The sequence below is a fragment of the Hemicordylus capensis genome, chromosome 1 (genome assembly GCF_027244095.1).
Source record: "Hemicordylus capensis ecotype Gifberg chromosome 1, rHemCap1.1.pri, whole genome shotgun sequence".
Lineage (NCBI taxonomy): Eukaryota > Metazoa > Chordata > Lepidosauria > Squamata > Cordylidae > Hemicordylus > Hemicordylus capensis.
Genome location: NC_069657.1, coordinates 22,889,554 through 22,907,795, shown reverse-complemented (window position 1 = coordinate 22,907,795; position 18,242 = coordinate 22,889,554). Strand labels below are relative to the sequence as shown.

At 41.9% G+C, this 18,242-nt stretch overlaps 1 protein-coding gene and 1 long non-coding RNA gene across 6 annotated transcripts in view; one reads left to right on the top strand and one right to left on the bottom strand.

The window, feature by feature from the left end:
- The window catches only part of TECPR2 (tectonin beta-propeller repeat containing 2), a 79,006-nt gene that overhangs the window by 666 nt on the left and 60,098 nt on the right, over positions 1-18,242 (top strand). The window contains exons 1-8 of one of the 5 annotated variants that reach the window (XM_053300377.1): positions 873-890; positions 6,883-6,952; positions 7,747-7,994; positions 8,439-8,567; positions 8,871-9,002; positions 11,308-11,465; positions 12,790-13,102; positions 16,005-16,137. In XM_053300377.1, coding sequence (XP_053156352.1) covers positions 7,767-7,994; positions 8,439-8,567; positions 8,871-9,002; positions 11,308-11,465; positions 12,790-13,102; positions 16,005-16,137 — 1,093 coding nt within the window. In that variant the 5' untranslated portion in view covers positions 873-890; positions 6,883-6,952; positions 7,747-7,766. Of the gene's footprint in view, positions 1-872; positions 891-6,666; positions 6,807-6,882; positions 6,953-7,746; positions 7,995-8,438; positions 8,568-8,870; positions 9,003-11,307; positions 11,466-12,789; positions 13,103-16,004; positions 16,138-18,242 lie in introns of those variants that run through there. The other 4 variants (XM_053300386.1, XM_053300367.1, XM_053300403.1 and 1 more) reach the window with 4 other exon arrangements.
- LOC128346791 (uncharacterized) overlaps positions 9,248-18,242 on the bottom strand; it is a 52,798-nt gene continuing 43,803 nt past the window's right edge. The window contains exon 3 of the long non-coding RNA XR_008317196.1: positions 9,248-9,329. This is a non-coding gene — a long non-coding RNA (uncharacterized LOC128346791). The remainder of the gene's footprint in view (positions 9,330-18,242) is intronic.

The window sequence follows — 18,242 nt, the reverse complement described above, 5'->3', positions numbered from 1 at the left end:
GAGGTTCATTAAGTGGGTCTGCAGCATTAAATCCTGCCCCGCCCCGCCCCACTTCAGCCTACTGTTTGTAGTAGTTGAAGGGTTTTGTTGTCCTCTGAATGAATTTAATTAAAGATAACCACTTGCAGTGCTCTGGGCTCCTTGGAGGAAGAGTGGGTGCCAGTATGAACATAAATAAGAGTTATTTACTTCTTTGTCTTGTATCACGAGTAGGGCAGCAGTGTGGCTGATTGTGAGTGTCGAGCTAGAGTGCAGGAGCTACTCTGAATAGGTCCAATTAAGACTTAAAGGGTATGATTTTGTAGGTGGTAGTGGAGGAACAATTTGCCATCTCTGTTCTGCTTTTTTTTTTAAATCCCTCATAAGTGAGAATTGCCAAGGTTGGATAAAATTCCTCCAGGGGTTTATCTTTCCCTTTAATATTTTCTTGCAGTTCTAGTTCTGTTTTCTTATCTCTGTCGTTCAAGAAAGCACTGTCATTTGTGCTTCCTTCTCTGGCAGGCAATAAAGAAAAAATAAAATACACATCTCTTAGCACATTAGCCTCTCTCCCTCCCTTCCCATGAATTTGCTTGAATTAATATTGTAAGATCCATTGATCAGCTCAGCTGCTGGTGCCTTGGGGCAAAAATGGATCCCAAGTGGGGTTACTCGTCATGCATGTGTCTGATAGGACTTGCAAATTCCTAATCTTTAGGCATGGCTATATATTTCCCATGCTTTGGGATGTTGTCTTTATTGGAGGAAGGTGGGTGGAGCCCCCTTTTTGCCTGTAGGCTTCAGCCTTGAGTATTTCAACTGTGTGTCTCTTTTCTGTGTGGTGCTTGTTGAATTCTCATTTGAAGGAATTCTTTAGATGATGATGGTGTTTGGAGCATGCTTGTTGAAAGGTAAAAATCTCATGACCTGGTTTTGTGATTTTAAAAAGCAAAATGATGAGGAGATGAAGCACTGTTGCACTTCATGCTATCTTCTGTTTTTTATGGTTCATTTAAATTATACAGGAGAGATGTGCCTTTTCTTTGCCATTATACAGGAGAAATGTGCCTTTTATCCACTGCTGCTTTTAGAGAGGAATAACATCTGTCACATCCTACTGTATTTGCCTGCTAGAGAGATGTATTCTGCCCTAAGACAGTGGGGTGGCTGTGATGGTCTAGGGCTGAAACTTAGCATTCTTGGATGCCCTGGGGCCTACTACTGATGCTTGTCCAGGTCAGCCAGGGAGAACTTGCCCTGCCAGAAATCTGTAGCCCCCAGCTGAATGAAACCCTCTTACCTTGGAAGATGTGAGGGGAAAATAGAAACCCATGTCTGCTTGCATATCCACTGCCAAGATAAGGAGAGGGAGCCCCACTGCCAAGGAGTTTTCTCAGACTTAGAGCTGACCCTGTCCTGGTCCTAAAAGCTGTAATATTCTTTGCTAGAAAACAGCTATGGAAACGACTGCAAAATCCTCACCTTGTTTGTGCTGACATGAGATTAATGTTCATATTGGGAAAAGTATGTAAACTGTGGTGTAGCCATATATGTGTTTTTTACTTTGAATGCAACTCTTAAAAGGCCAGTCAGCTTCCCAGCACATTAAAGTATACTGCAATCTTTTTTTACAGTGATCCCATCGATATAACACTTAGCATTTTTTTGGCTTTTTAGAAAGTTCAGAGCATTCCATGTATATTATTTTGGTTTACAACAGCCCTGTAAGGTAGGTTATTTTAATTAATTCCAGTAGATTATCTACGATTTGATCTTCTGATCTGCTTATTTATGACAAGTGCCAGCCAGTTGCTCATCTCATAAGAACAGCCCTGCTGGATCAGGCCCAAGGCCCATCTAGTCCAGCATCCTGTTTCACACAGTGGCCCACCAGATACTGCCGGAAGCCACAAGCAGGAGTTGAGGGCGTGCCCTCTTTCCTGCCATTACTCCCCTGCAACTGGGGAGTATTTCTGGAGATTTCTGCAATCTCCAGAAATAGGAGCAGAATAAAAACTCTTTCCAGTCAGCTTTATGATCAAGAGTTCATTGTTACAAACCTCAGTGTACAAGATGGCTGTTGTATGAGAACAGGAAACTAAAAATAATTAGCAAGCCATTTATCATGGCTTTTAACGGTGGCCTAATGCTAATGCAGAATCTTGCGTGTTTTGTTGCATGTACATGTGCAGGCAAATGACAGTTGTCCACCTCCATGTTAAGGTATGAAGCTGCCTTTTACGGAGTCAGACCCTTGGTTCATAGCAAAGGGGGCAATTCATGCTTGCTACCACAAGACCAGCTCTTCTCCCATCTAGCTCAGTAATCTACTACACTGAGTAGTAGCCAAGATTTCAGTCAGAAGGCCTATTGAGAATGCCTGAGACCCACTGCATGAGCTCTACCACTGAGCTGCAGCTTCTCCCCTGCAATCATCACAAACTGCATCAGATAATGCATCAGTTTGTGCATTAGTTTCTGCATGCAAGGCAGATAATCAGTTCAGTGTTATTGTTGAGGCATTAACTATTACAATCATCTCAGAGAGATAAACTTCAAACAAAAATGAAACTACATTGCTTAAAAAACGTTCAGTAAATTACACTTAAGTTTACAAGTTCTGCACATGCTTTGGCTAATGCCAATCTTCCTCCCTCAAAAGTGGCAACTCCTTTCAGTATCCTAAAACATTTCAGTATCCTAAAACAGTATCCTCCTCCCATGCAGTATGAGATGATGCCTTTCAGCATCTTCCTATATTGCTGCTGCCCAATATAGTACCAGCAGGGATTCGAACCGGCAACCTTCTGCTTGTCAGTCAAGCATTTCCCCACTGCGCCACTTAAGGAGGGTCTATTAAATCCTGGTATCCCTCTTGCACCATGTCTTGCGATTTACTTTATCTCCTGGTGTACTCCAGTTACATAGCCAGAAGTCTTGAAATTACATACACTTTACATGCAAAGAAAAACATCTTGCCAACTTCTTAGAGATATGTATTTAGTGGTCTGGTCTTCAAAAGACAGACTGCTTTGTAAACAGTCTGTCTTTTGAAGACCAGATCACTAAATACATATCTCTAAGAAGTTGGCAAGATGTTTTTCTTTGCATGTAAAGTGTATGTAATTTCAAGACTTCTGGCTATGTAACTGGAGTACACCAGGAGATAAAGTAAATCGCAAGACATGGTGCGAGAGGGATACCAGGATTTAATAGACCCTCCTTAAGTGGCGCAGTGGGGAAATGCTTGACTGACAAGCAGAAGGTTGCCGGTTCGAATCCCTGCTGGTACTATATTGGGCAGCAGCAATATAGGAAGATGCTGAAAGGCATCATCTCATACTGCATGGGAGGAGGCAATGGTAAACCCCTCCTGTACTCTATCAAAGAAACCATATGGCCCTGTGGTCACCAGGAGTTGACACCGACTCGACAGCACACTTTACCTTTCAGCAAGGGACCATGTTTATTTGGTTACTTTTCACTTTGCCTCACCATTGCATTTTAAGAGATAGCTAGCTAGCTCAGCTTTTAATCTTGTGTGTGGCCTTTACTTGCTGTGGCCTCAGGCCTCTTCCATTAGACACTAACTCTGCATAATTTTCCGTGTGGGCAGATTGATGGCACTGGTGCTTGCTTGGAGGAACAGGAGTTCTCCTTGGGGACCTGGTTTATTAGCATCTCAACCTGTGTAACAGGGCAGTTGTCATGCCTACCATTATACAAATATATTGACAATGCTGACATGGGCATCATGGATTCAAATTTTTGTTGGCTCACAATCGTGTTTAGTGTTTATATAGCACATTGTAAGTCAGAGCATTCACATACAGTGCACTTCACATACATTATCTCAGTAATCCTGGCACCAGGCCTGCAAGGTAGGCCAGCAGCTTGATTACATCTCCACATGGCCAGTGAGGAGACAAGGCAGAAACAGCAGCAACTTGCCGCAGGCCACATAGTGAGCTTGTGTCCAAATCTGGATTTGAACCGGGGTTGAAATCCAGTGTATAAGCTCCTACACCAGCTGCAGTTTTACTGGCATGGAGGCAGCAATAGTGAGAGGTGTTGCTTCTTGCCTTCTCTGCAGAAACTTCACAGGAGAACATAAGAACATACATAAGAACAGCCCTGCTGGATCAGGCCCAAGGCCCATCAAGTCCAACATCCTGTTTCGCACAGTGGCCCACCAGATGCTGCTGGAAGCCACAGGCAGGAGTTGAGGGCATGCCCTCTCTCCTGCTATTACTCCCCTGCAGCTGGTACTCAGAGGCACAAGGGAAACAAGGTGTTGTCTCCTCTTTCAAGTCCTCTCACATGCCAGAGCAGGGGTCCACAAATTTAGGATTAGCGAACTAGGCAGTGTAGGAGATTTTAAGCTTTTTATAAAAGCCCTTCTTTTATAGTAATTAGGTTTTGCAGCCTAGCCTGGCCAAAAGCCCAGCTGCAAGACCCAGAACTGGGACTCCACTCCACCTGAGTACCCACTGCAATAGAGAATAAAACGCAGACCAGAAGCAAAGTAAAATTTATAACATTTAATGCTGCCCATTCAGTTTAAAGGTGTGAGTATGCTAAGACTGCACAACTTTGGCCCTCCAGCTGTTATTGGACTACAACTCCCATTGTCCCCATCCACAGAAGCCAGTAATCAGGGTAATGGGAGTTATAGTCCAAAGTTTGCAGGAGGGCCAAAGTTGTGCGGCCCTGAAGAATACAGACACAAAATAGATTGCAACATCAAATGATAATGACAGGCACAGTGTTCCCTGTAAGAGGGATTCCCAGATTTTGACTGATTGACTGATTAAGTGCCATCAGGTTGGTGTCAGCGACCACATAAATAGATTCTCTCCAGGATGATCTGTCTTCAATTTGGCCTTTGAAGTCTCTCAGTGGTGCGTTCATTGCTGTTGTAATTGAGTCTATCCACCTTGCTGCTGGTCATCCTCTTCTCTTTCCTTCAACTTTTCCCAGCATTATGGACTTCTCAAGGGAGCTGGGTCTTCGCATAATGTGTCCAAAATATGATAGTTTGAGTCTGGTCATTTGTGCCTCTAGTGAAAGTTCTGGATTGATTTGTTCTATGATCCATTTGTTTGTTTTCCTGGCTGTCCATGTTATCCTCAAAAGTCTCCAGCACCAAAGTTCAAAAGCATCAATACTTTTTGTATCTTGCTTCTCCAAAGTCCAGTTTTCACGTCCATAGTGTGTCACGGGGAAAACCATTGTCCGAACGATTCTAATCTTTGTAGATATAGACATGTTGACTATGACTCCCATAATCTCCAGCCAAAGGTCATTGCAGCTGGGAATGCTGGGAGTTGTAGACAACAACATCTGGGAATCCTTCTTACAGGGAACACTGGACAGGCAGACAGCATGTTAAAGTAGAATGGGACAACTAAGAGGGTAACTGGGCGCCTGCTAACTGGGCAAAGAGGCACCTTTTCAAAGTGATGATTCTCTTTATTTAGCAGGGAGAGAGCAACTGGCCCTCTCCATCCCCAGCACAGCATCCCTCCAGTTGACTGTTGCTGGTGTCTATCTTATGTTTCTTTTTTGATTGTGAGCCCTTTGGACAGGGATCCATCTTTAATTATTTATTGTTTCTCTATGTAAACCACTTTGGAAACTTTTGTTGAAAAGCGGTGTACTGTATAAATATTTGTTGTAGTAGTAGCAGACTCTGATTCTTCATTAAGGTACACTTTTACAACACCACCTCACAGGAATCGTTTACCAAATTAAGGAATGTATCTTATTCTCTATTATGATTCACTTATCCAGGTAATTCTTCCTTGAACCCCATTTCATGTTTATTGGACTACCTCCTTTTATATTATAATTAATCTATGCCCTCTTTTATGGAGATCCTTTCCCCTAATGTCATCTTATGACTTAATCCTTGTCCAGCTCCATGTGATATCTAGCCAGTCCAGAGCTCACCACAACTACCTCTTTTTCAGGGGAATCCCCTGCTTTGTGGCTATTTACCACTTTTCTACTTCTGTTGAACACCTCCGCCCAGCCAATTAGACCTCCACCCATTTATTTGGAAAGTGTTCTTCACCAGAGCAAGCACAAGTCATAGGCCTAAGTGTACTTGTATGTTTTACTCCTTTCAACCCATCATGCTTTATTAATATGTATTGATTAAGCTGTACACAGATCTAATTGGATTTCCCTTCAACTGTTATTTGTGCTCACCACCAACCCCCTCTCTTCCCCCAAATTTTTTCTGGTACACAGACAGAGGGCTTAGGAATGAAGTGAATTTTCTTTTGTTTGCATTGGGATATGAAGGTGGTAGGAAACAGTGGGAGCCCTCTCCTATTGCTCAAAAAGGATTCCTGCTCTTCTTTTCCTTTTTCAAAAATGGTAGTGGAAATGGGGAGGAGATCTGGGGAGAGAGATCTGTGTGGTGCTGAATGTCTTACCTGCTAGAGATACTCCTCCTTGGCAAGTGGATTTGTGGGTGCCTGTGTTGGAAGGCAGGAGGCACTGTTCCCTCTAAGGTGTGTGCATGTGCACGCGCTCACGAGTTTTTGGATGTCCACTCAGTTCATTTTAGATCCCGCTCAGGTTGAATCAGGAAGGCCCCACTCTGAATACAGGTGCGCGCACACTGCTTTGAAACTGCAGCCCAGAACAAAACTCCTTCCACACAGAGATGAAAGGAATTAGAGGGACCACTGGTAGTGAGAGAGGAGCAGCTGAGACTTGTTTCATTTCCTCTGGAGCTTTTGCTTACACAGCTTCTACCTTCTACACAAGCCAGTGCAAAAAGAAGACAGACTGTCCCCTCCCCTTCACATGATGTAGTAAGTTATAAAAAGTGTTCCTAACTTGTTAGAGAAACAAAATTATATTGTGTGTTCTTCACATCTTTATTTGCAGAGAACTGAGGGAGAGAGGTGCACCGCTCTGATGGGGAAAGGTTGCAGAGCCCTGGATATCCATGCATGATGTAAGAAAGCCATTGTGTGAGGAAACTGCAGACAGTCCTATGGCACTTTAACGACAAACATTTATCTATCATATTTTTATACTGCCTAATATATACATCTCTATTGCAGTGAGAGCTTTTGTATTTTTTATATGGTTTGTGCATGTCTGTAACATGGATTTAAGTTACAATGCATTTTTAGTCTTTGAGGTGCCATAAGATTCTTCATGTTCTCTTTCACAGTTTATGTGGAATAATAGAAAACTAGAGCCAGATGAAACAATTGCAACAAAATGCATTGCTTCCTGTCTTGGTTTGTATACAAATAAATGCCACACAATTGTGCTTACTAGGTTATGGGAGGGGAAATGATGTATAAGCATCATGCTCTGGTCACTAGTACCAAATCAGTGATGTAATAAGTTAGAAACACTTTATGGGAGAAACAAAATTGTACTGTGTGTTCTATACCTATATTGAATCTACTTCCAGCGTGGTGTAGTGGTTAGAGTGCTGGACTGTGACCGGGGAGACCTGAGTTCAAATCCCCATTCAGCCATCAAACTAGCTGGGTGACTCTGGGCCAGTCACTTCTCTCTCAGCCTAACCTACTTCACAGGGTTGTTGTGAAAGACAAACTCAAGTATGTAGTACACCACTCTGGGCTCCTTGGAGGAAGAGCAGGATATAAATGTAAAAATAAATAAATAAATAATAATACTTCCAGCTGTATGGATGTGAAGGGTTGCCCGTGACAAAAAACCATCCTTTTTTCTTTTTTGATTGAGGAAATAAATGAAGTGTATCTTTTCCAGGTTATAGGTAGCACATACAGATGTTTATCATGGCATCAGTGACTCCATCCTTTACCTTCAAGGAATTCTGTCCCTTGTACTATCTTCTGAATGCCATTCCTACAAAAATACAAAAGGGTTTTCGTTCCATTGTGGTGTACCTCACGGCACTTGACACCAATGGGGACTACATTGCTGTGGGTAGCAGTATTGGAATGCTGTATCTCTACTGCAGGCACTTAAACCAGATGAAAAAATACAACTTGGAGGTAAGAATGAATACTTTCTCATAAGAACATGCTTCATTTTTCAGAGTGTTTCTGAGGCCTCTGTCTCTGGTTGTGTCAATTTTACATCTCAAAACTTGCTGGGACCTAAAGATGCAGATTTAGCTAGAAGTTGCTTTGTCCTTAGCTAATAAAAGAGTAAGGATCACTCTCTGCTAAAGGTAGTCTCTAACTCTGTTGTTGCTCTCACGGTGCCTTATGGGTTGGTTCTTAATTATATCAATTTATTTCTTTATTTTTAAGTTCTACAGCATCTTATATTAATGCAGTTTTGTTTAAGTAGTTCAAAGACTGGAAAGTAAGAGGTTGACACTCTTATTTAAAAACATCCTTCAAATATCCCATTCTTGTTATAGTCAAGTCAGTATTATGCTAGAAACCTGCCTTCTTAATTTCCCAGTGTTTTCTTTGCTCTTCTTTTACAAGGGGAAAAGTGAGTCCATAACTGTTGTGAAACTCTTGAGCTGCTTTGATGATCTTGTTGCTGTTGGAACAGCTTCGGGCAAGATTTCTGTTTTTCAGTTAGTCTCTTCATTGCCTGGAAGAAACAAACAAGTAAGAGCACTAAACGCTGTTAAAACCTGTGATGTTCAAGTTAATTGTGCAATTCCTTAGCATTGTGACAGCCAAGAAAATCTGCACTGAGTGAAATTCCTTGCAAGTAGGTTATAACACCACATCAATCTTTTGAGAGCCCTTGTTACACCTAAGGTCTTTGTCTGGAAGTGCACTTCTGAGATATTCCTGGTGCATGTTAAAATGAAAATGCTTGTCTGAACACCAATATGTAAGTTGGACCAATGAGTAGACTCAATTGCGAACCTTCACCTTTACTTGGCATGTTTTTCTACCCCTCAGCTTCGGAGGTTTAATGTATCTGGTGTCCACAAAAGCAGCATCACAGCCTTGGCATGGAGTCCCAATGGGATGAAATTATTCTCTGGAGATGACAAAGGGAAAATTGTCTATTCAGCATTAGATCTAGATCAGGTAAGCACTTGTCTAGAGCTTGTTTTCCAAATGTTTGATACCCAGGGCACAGGTGTGTGTGTGTGTGTGTGTATTTCTGGATTCAGATTGGAGGCATATATTGGAAATGTAGAAGGCTAGCTCTGTAACGTCTCTTAATTACATACTTAAGGGAATTAGGTTGCTCCCTTAAGTATATATATATATTGCCTGTTGGTATCTTACCTTTTGATGCAGTGTGCCATATCACTGGAACTGGGCAACAAGGGAGGAACTGTGGGAACAGTGGCGATCATATCTCACAGAGCAGCAGCAAGTCTTGATTTAAAGTTCTGGTTTGTTTCTTATCTGGAAGATAAAGATACGTTTCAAAAAAACAAAACACCATTCACTTGACACTCAAAGAACTGTTGGGGATGGTATATAAATCAGGCCTGGACCACAACAGAACCATCACACATTTTTCTTGGTCAGGTCCTAGAAGAAGGTGCAGGCATCCTTCCCTGTAACTGCAAGATATCCCAGTTAATTTGGTCTTCTGGTTGCTTCTCCCTGTTTTTGCAAAGTACTTCAGTCTAGGCAATGTATTTGCTAAGGATTTCCCCTTGTCTGTCAACTGCAGTGCAATACACATCATCATCATTATTATTATTATTATTATTATTATTATTATTATTTATTAACAACAACAACATTTCTATCCCGCTCTTCCTCCAAGGAGCCCAGAGCAGTGTACTACATACTTGAGTTTCTCCTCACAGCAACCCTGTGAAGTAGGTTAGGCTGAGGGAAGTGACTGGCCCAGACTCACCCAGCAAGTATCATGGCTGAATGGGGATTTGAACTCGCGTCTCCCCAGTCCTAGTCCAGCACTCTAACCACTACACCATGCTGGCTCTCACATTTCTTATGCATATTACTTCCTCCCTCAGCTGATATCTCCAGCTCTAGGCAGAGAGGGGGTGGTCAGTGCTGCATATGACCTCATCCATCTGATGCTTATAGAATGGTGAATGCATCAAATAAAGTAAAGTGCACCATCGAGTTGGTGTTGACTCCTGGCGCCCACAGAGCCCTGTGGTTGTCTTTGGTAGAAAACAGGGAGGGGTTTACCATTGCCTCCTCCCGCGCAGTATGAGGTAATGCCTTTTGGCATCTTCCTATATTGCTGCTGCCCGATATAGGTGTGTCCTATAGTCTGGGAAACATACCAGCGGGGTTTCGAACCGGAAACCTTTGGCTTGCTAGTCAAGTCATTTCCCCACTGTGCCATTAGGTGGCTTAATAGGATTGCTTAATTTTTCAAGGAACTTCAACTTCCTGTCATGTATTAGCATGCCTTAGTCCACAGACTTATTTTTCAAGTCCACAGATTGATTTATTTTGCAGAATTTGTAGCTTTTTCAGTCCTTAACTCCCAGAGTGGTGAACAATATTACAATAGAATACAGTTTCTGAGTCTCTGATCTAGAGGATAGAACTGTGTGTTGTATTCTGTTAGAAAAACAAGACTCATGTAATAAATTATGCAGTCTCTTTAGCTCTGGCAGATTGTTGAGTGAGAGACACAATGGTTATGACAAGAGCTATTTGGGTACTATTACATCTGCATTAAAGAGAACCTGTGTGGCAGCTGGGTCTTCTGTTCTAGTTGTTACTTGGTTAGGGTGCATTTTAGGTCTCTTTTTCTCACTAACATTGTAATTGTGGTGTTCCCCCCTGCCCCCCCAAGCATTTGTTCATTCTGATCCTAGTTGTGGTGGTGTTGGATTTAGGAGATCTGGGTTCACATCTCTTCTCAGCTAGGAGGTCATTAAGTGGCCTTGGATGTCACATGTCTTTCATCTTTGATTGTTCTTGTTCCAAGGAAATCTCCTGGACAAGTGTCACTTGAGGGGACACTCGCCATCTTCAGAATGGTGCAACATAAACTATATGAACGGAATTGTATCAGTTTGTTGAATGCTGTTTAAATTAGCTTCAACCTTTCCCCTGACAGACCCTACAAGTTTTTCTTTTTCTTTTTTCTTTTTACATGTATGTATCCCGCTCTTCCTCCAAGGAGCCCAGAGCGGTATACATGGTTATGTTTATCCTCGCAACAACCCTGTGAGATAGGTTAGGCTGAGAGAAACATGACTGGCCCAGAGTCACCCAGTGAGCTTTGTGGCTGAATGGGGATTTGAACTCGGGTCTTCCCAGTCCTAGTCCAACATTGTAACCACTATGCCATGCTGGCTCTACTGTAGATAAGTTATAGATAACTGTAGACAAGTTCTTAATTTGAAAACCAATGGTGTTCTGTATACATCTTCTTCCTTTCCAGGGTCGTTGCAGTTCCAGCTTGATACTTGAAGAGCCATCTTCAGTTGTGCAGCTAGATTATAGCCAGAAAGTGTTGCTGGTTTCCACTTTACAGAGAAGTCTGCTCTTCTATACAGAAGAAAAATTGGTCAAGCAAGTTGGAGCCCAACCCAGGAAAAAGTAACTCCACTTAATTTTGATCCAAGCAAATATCTTGGTTTCAGACTTGTAGAGATGTGATTTGGGTGATTACTATAATGCAGCATAATTCTCTGCTTAAAATATTTAACATAGAACAAAATGTTTGTTGTGACAGCCCTGAGACTTTTGTTAGAAGTGGCAAAACAGATAATTTTGTTTTTATTCCTTTTATTATTCTGAGGTAAAATGTCGGTGCTGCTCTGAAACATGCTATCCAAATTTCCAGCCTTCAAGGATCAAGATCTTAATATGCTGCATTACCTCCCGCTTTTGTTATAACAAAACTGTTATTTATAACAAAACTGTTATTTATAACAAAACTGTTATTTATAACAAAACTGTTATTTATAACAAAACTGCTATTTATAACAAAACTGCTATTTATAACAAAACTGTTATTTTGTGCTTTTCTGTTACTTTGTGCTCTCTGGCTTTTGGGCTGTCAAATCAGCACTCCCATTTGCACATTTCCCTTCTTATATTCCTCCACCAAGCCCTCCAGAATTGTTTGCAAAACAAAATTTTCGTAAGCAGAATAAATTCTGCAATATAAGGTGGTGTTTTTTTTTAAGTATTTAAGAAAAGTTTGCGAATATCTCTCCTCTTTTGTATCCTTGTAGTATCAGAATTGAAAATACATGCTGTTATTTGGTCAAGATCCAAACAGTTCTGTATATGAATGGAAAGCATAGTAGGGTTGCTGATCTCCCTGCATCTATGTATCCCACAATGTCCTAGAGGGTGGTCTTGTATGGGAGGAGAGCTGGTCTTAGATAGCAAGCATGAATTGTCACATTTGCTAAGCAGGGTCCACCCTGGTTTGCATTTGAATGGGAGACCACATGTGTGAGCTCTGTAAGATACTCCCCTTGGGGGATGAGGCTGCTCTGAGAAGAGCATTGGCATTTTTGTTTGTAGAAGGTTCCAAGTTCCCTCCCTGGCATCTCCAGACAGGACCAAGAGAGACTCCTGCCTGTAACCCTGGAGTCTGTCAGTCTGTGACAGACCACTGCCAGTCTGTGTAAATGAGGGATGTGTATGAACCAGTTTGGAGGCCCTTTTATGTGCCTCCGAACCGGTTCAGTTTTGGGGGAGCACAAGAGGCTGCAGTCAAGAGGAGGGAGCAAAGCCCCATTTGTATGAGAAGTCCATTTGTGCTGCTTTGATCCAGCACCTTTTCTGTTTTGTTTGCAGAGTTTTAACAATTTGAACTTAGAGAGCACATAGTTTTAGCATTGGTTGTCTTTCCCCCCTCCTAAATACAATGTTGTGGTTTGACCATTATTTTGTTCTTAAATTTTAGCACAGGTAAATTTGGAGCGTGTTTTATACCTGGGCTGTGTAAACAAAGTGACTTAACATTGTTTGCTGTAAGGCCTGGGATTCGCCTTTGGAAATCGGACATCCATGGAACTGTGCAGGCCACGTTCATTTTGAAAGATGTATTTGCTGCTGGAGTGAAGCCCTTTGAATTATACCCTCGAGTGGAACACTCAGACAAGAGAAGCTGCAATTTCCCAGAGAGGCAACTTGGACTCATTTCATGCTTTTTTCAGGAAGGGTGGGTGCTGAGCTGGAATGAATATAGCATCTATCTACTAGACACAGTAAACCAGGTGAGTGAAACTAGTAGAGATGAGTTTGATCTATAGCATTTTTTTCTTTTGTGTTTGTGTGCTGGGAACTGTCTTTTTCTGACCACTCTGTTTTATATCACAGTGAGAGTACTGCTTCAGAACATAGCAGGAAACAGTAGTTGACATCTGCACTGTTCCTCTATAATACTATCTAGGAGTTACTTTAAATACTCAATTTCAATAGGACTTCCATTGAGTGATTTTGTCAGAATGTCAGCCTATAAACTTAGGATCATCAAAGTTAGCCACCCATATTTGATTTCCTAAAAATACAATTGATCTGAAGGTTCCTGCAAGCACAGTAAAGTAATGAGTGAAAGAGAAAAAATAATGGGATTGGCTAATCCTACTGATTTTATGCTCAACAATTCATACAGGAGTAACTTCCTATGCAGCATGTTTACTTTGCTTTTCATATTCATTTGTGTTATGTCACAATTTGAATTATAACAATAGGAAGAATAAACTACATAGAGAATCCACATTCAAAGATAAAAAGAAATTCACAAAACAAATTTTAACAAAAAGAGCTCTTTTCAGTCTGGTCAATGATGTGTGTTTTCTGAAATGTTTAAGAACATAAGAACAACCCTGCTGGATCACGCCCAAGGCCCATCCAGTCCAGTACAGAGATTTAAATAATACTATCCCCCACCACACACACACACCTTTTTGAGCAATGGGTTCAGTTTTGTGAAGGAGTTATTTTTGCAGCTTGATTCTTAGCTAAACAGTCTGTGAAGCATATGATAAGGAAACCAAATACTATCTTCAGGAAACATTTTCTGCGTTAACTTGTCCTGTATGTAAAGAAGGAATCCTAGTGCATCCGTGCACCTAAAGAAGGCACTGACTAGGGCTTCACTGTCCACATCTGAGAACACATCTAATTCTCTCCGGTGGCTGCACATTGGAAGATCAGCAGTGGCAGATATCCTGAAAGTGGTGAATTTCAGGAAAGCTTGACCACTGTTGTTGATCTTGGCAGGAGTTCCTCAGTGAGAGCAAGAGAGGCCCAAGACATTGTGATGCCTGAGGTGAGGAAACAAATGCTGCCTGGTGGGCACCAGCTCCCTTTCAAAACCAACCTTCGCAAGCTCTGACAGTTGAATGGGAGGAGGGAAGGAAAGTTGCCAGCAGCCTCCTCTTCACTCCTTGTGCTTCTTGCAGGCTTTGCAAGGAGTGTGCAAGATGCTCCTTGCAAAAGTTGCAAGGGTTGGATCAGTCCAATAGCAACAGTAAGAGGCATCTTGTTGATGCCCCAGTAATCTGCTGCCTGAGACAACTAACTTGCCTTGCCTTGCCTTGCCTGCTTAGAGAGAGTCCCAGGCTCATCAGACCCAGTTAGAAAACCATCATGATAAAGCTGGTATTAGAATGTGGAGGTTTCCCCCCACAGTATGCCTCAAAGCTTCTGTGCCAAAATTAATGACAATAAATTGCAAATGTACTGGGGGTGGGTGTGGAGAGAATCACATTTTGAACTATATGTAAAGGTGGGGGCTTTGGGTGAAATAAAAATATTTTGTTTGGCTATAAAAGCCATAGCAAACACTTTATTCCAGATGGATTCTGCAGAACGCATTATATACGTCTGCATGTTTAGTATATATATTTTCAGTTGCAAGCCTTTGTCCTGAACACTGAACCTCTAGTAGGAATGTGGTGCTATAATGTGCAGCTCATGTGCATTGTAGTCCTTACTCCTCCCAGTAAACATATGAAGTAGGTCATCATTCCTGATCCTACTGAAATGGGGAGAAAGTTTGATCGTTGCAATCTGCACAGTCATTGGTTGAGCTAGGATTTGGACTTGGGTCATTCAGAGTGGAGTTGCTTTTCACTGGGGCATTAATTTTATCTTAAATCTAAAGTATAGTATGGTAAATATTCTATAAGTCTCTGTAGTTGAAAGTTCAAGACACAGTGAGATGGTGAGCAGAATTCTGGGTGCATGGAAAGGGGTGCATGAGAGCGTGTTCCTTACCTAAGCACTTACAGCCACTTCTGATCAGGTGACCTTTAGCTTGCTTGCTGGACAGCCTGATCGTGATGTGAAGCTCAGCAAGGAAACATAGGAAGCTGCTTTATATCAAATCAGACCATTGCTCCATCTAGCCTAGCGTTGTCTACACTGACTGGCAGTAGCTTTCCAAGGTTTCAGCCTCATGTATTTCCCAGGCCTACGTGGAGATGTTAGAGATTGAACCTGGGACCTTCTGCATGCAAAGCAGATGCTCTACCACTGAGCTACGACCCCATCCTACAAATATACCTAACTTGACGAGAATCCCGAGGCTCTCTAGGAGATTAATATCAATTGCTTGTGCTTTATTGGAAGAGATAGAAAATTGGAAGGTCTGCCATACAACCTGTGAGAAGAAAATAGGGCTACAGCTTCATCACTCCACAATAGTACTAGTTGCATGTTTACATAGTGCATAGGTCAACAAAAAATTTAAGCTTGAATCATCAAACTACTGGACATTACCTATGTGTTTGAATTGTCACCATGCTCAAGAAATAAGTGCATACACCCTTCTTTCATCTTAACAACTTGATGCTGCTTTGAGGTATCCATGGATGTAATCTGAGATTACATTTCTCAAGCCAACAAGAGTGACTATAGTGCAGCAGAGCTAAATTGTGAGACATCAGTACTCCATTTCCATCCATGCTCTCAGCCAAGGTTTATACAAACCATCTTCACCTCCAGACTCTCATTAGTTCTTTCTCCCTTTCATTAGTGCTGCTTCACTTCTGGTTTGATCATAGAATGTTGCTTGCCGAAAATACACTAAGAATTTTGAAGGGTTGGCTGCATCTTCAAGACCTCTCAGCACATTCACAGCTTGTCTTTAACTTTTCCTTGTTTTTATAGGCTATGATTGGCAGCTTGGAAGGATCTGGCGACATTGTGTCGGTGTCCTGTACTGAAAATGAGATTTTTCTCTTAAAGGGAGACAGAGATATCATTAGAATCTCTAGCAGACCCGAAGGACTGGTGTCGATAGGTTTGCATATATTCACGTACTCAGTTTATTATGTATGTAAAAGACTGTGATGAGCATTCTTGTATCTGAGTGGATACAGATGACCTATTCACTCCCTCATCGATATGGTGATAAGTTCATTATGGGCAAATGGATCCCCACTGCTTTGTGCTCATGTTGAATTGAAACAAATTGGCAAGAGAAAAAGGAGTGATTTTTCTTCTGTCTGGCTTATGCGTGCAAATTGCAATTCTCTGTGGAGTTTAAGATCATTGTGTTGTGTCATTAATCGGCTCTTCTGGGCTAAGCAATGAAATTGATCAGCAGCAGATTTAAGATTGCATCCTTTTGCATAACTTGGCCTACAAATTCCTCTGCCACTTGCAGTGATTAAGCTAGATAAATTCTTGGAGAATAAGAATGCTTCCAAACTAGCCTCTCCCTATGATATTTCTATTCTTTATTCACTCACTTTTTAAATGAGGTGTCCAGATATTGTCATTGCCAGATCATTGCAGTCCTGTGTTTCCCTCCCACCCCACCACCCCTGCCTGACCAGATTTTGAAACATTTTTAATTTGAAGTTGCCAGGGACATTTGCTGAATGGAACTTATTTGTGAGTAGACACTATAGAAGGATCTTGCCTATGGGGATGGGGCTTTGCTAGTTAATATAACACTATATCAAATATGGTTTGGAGCCTGTTTTAATTCTGCTTCCAGCTTATTTATTCATTCATTCATTCATTCATTCATTTTTATTTAACATATTTTTATACCACCCAAAACTTACGTCTCTGGGCGATTTACAACAAAAACACAAAAGTTAAAACATTAGTTAAAACAGATAAATGACAACAAAGAAATTAAAACATTGGTTAAAATAAATGACAGGGAAATGTCAAAACATTACAATAATTTAAAACCTTAAAACAATATTTTAAAATTAAATTAAAACGGTATTTAATTAAAAGCCTGGATGAACAAATGTGTCTTGACTGCCCTTTTAAAAATTGTCAGAGATGGGGAAGCTCTTATTTCAGCAGGGAGCATGTTCCAAAGCATCGGGGCATCAACAGAGAAGGCCCTTCCCCAAGTAGCCACCAGATGAGCCGGTGGCAACCGCAGACGGACCTCTTCTGATGATCTCAATAGGCGGTGGGGTTCATGACGAAGAAGACGTTCTCTTAAATACCCAAGACCCAAGCCGTTTAGGGCTTTACAGGTTATAACCAGCACCTTGTATTTTGCCTGGAAACTTATCGGCAGCCAGTGTAGCTCTTTCAATATAGGAGTAATATGGTCTCTCCGAGATGACCCAGAGAACAACCTGACTGCCACATTCTGAACCAGCTGTAGTTTCCGGACTATATACAAAGGCAGCCCCACATAGAGTGGATTGCAGTAATCCAGTCTGGAGGTTACCAGCATATGTACCACTGTCCTGAGGTCGTAGCTGGCATATCAGCCAAAGCTGATAAAAGGCACCTTTGGCCATGCCTCAACCTGGGTCACCAGGGAGAGGTTCGGATCCAGAAGCACCCCCAGACTGCGTACCTGTTCCTTCTGGGGAAGTGTGACCCCATCCAGAACAGGCAGATCAAACTCATCTCCTGAGTTTCGACCCCACACAATAAGTACCTCTGTCTTATCTGGATTCACTCTCAGTTTCTTATCCCTCATCCAGCCCATCACTTCCTCCAGGCAGGCATTTAGGGAGGTTATGCCTTCTCCCGATAATGTTGACATGGAGAAATAGATTTGGGTGTCATCAGCATATTGATAACACCCTGCACCAAATCTCCTGATGATCTCTCCCAGCGGTTTCATGTAGATGTTAAAGAATATCGAAGACAATACGGAGCCCTGAGGGACACCATACACAAGTTCAGATTTTGAAGAACAGCAGTCTCCAAGGGACACCATCTGGAACCTGCCTGAAAGGTAGGAGCGGAACCACTGCAAAGCAGTGCCCCCCACTCTCAACCCCCTCAGACGCTCCAGAAGGATACTATGGCTGATAGTATCGAAAGCTACTGAGAGTTCCAAAAGGACCGCTGCCTGTCTGTGAAGACAATACTGAGCTAGATAGACGAATGGTCTGACTCAGTATATGGCAGTTTCCT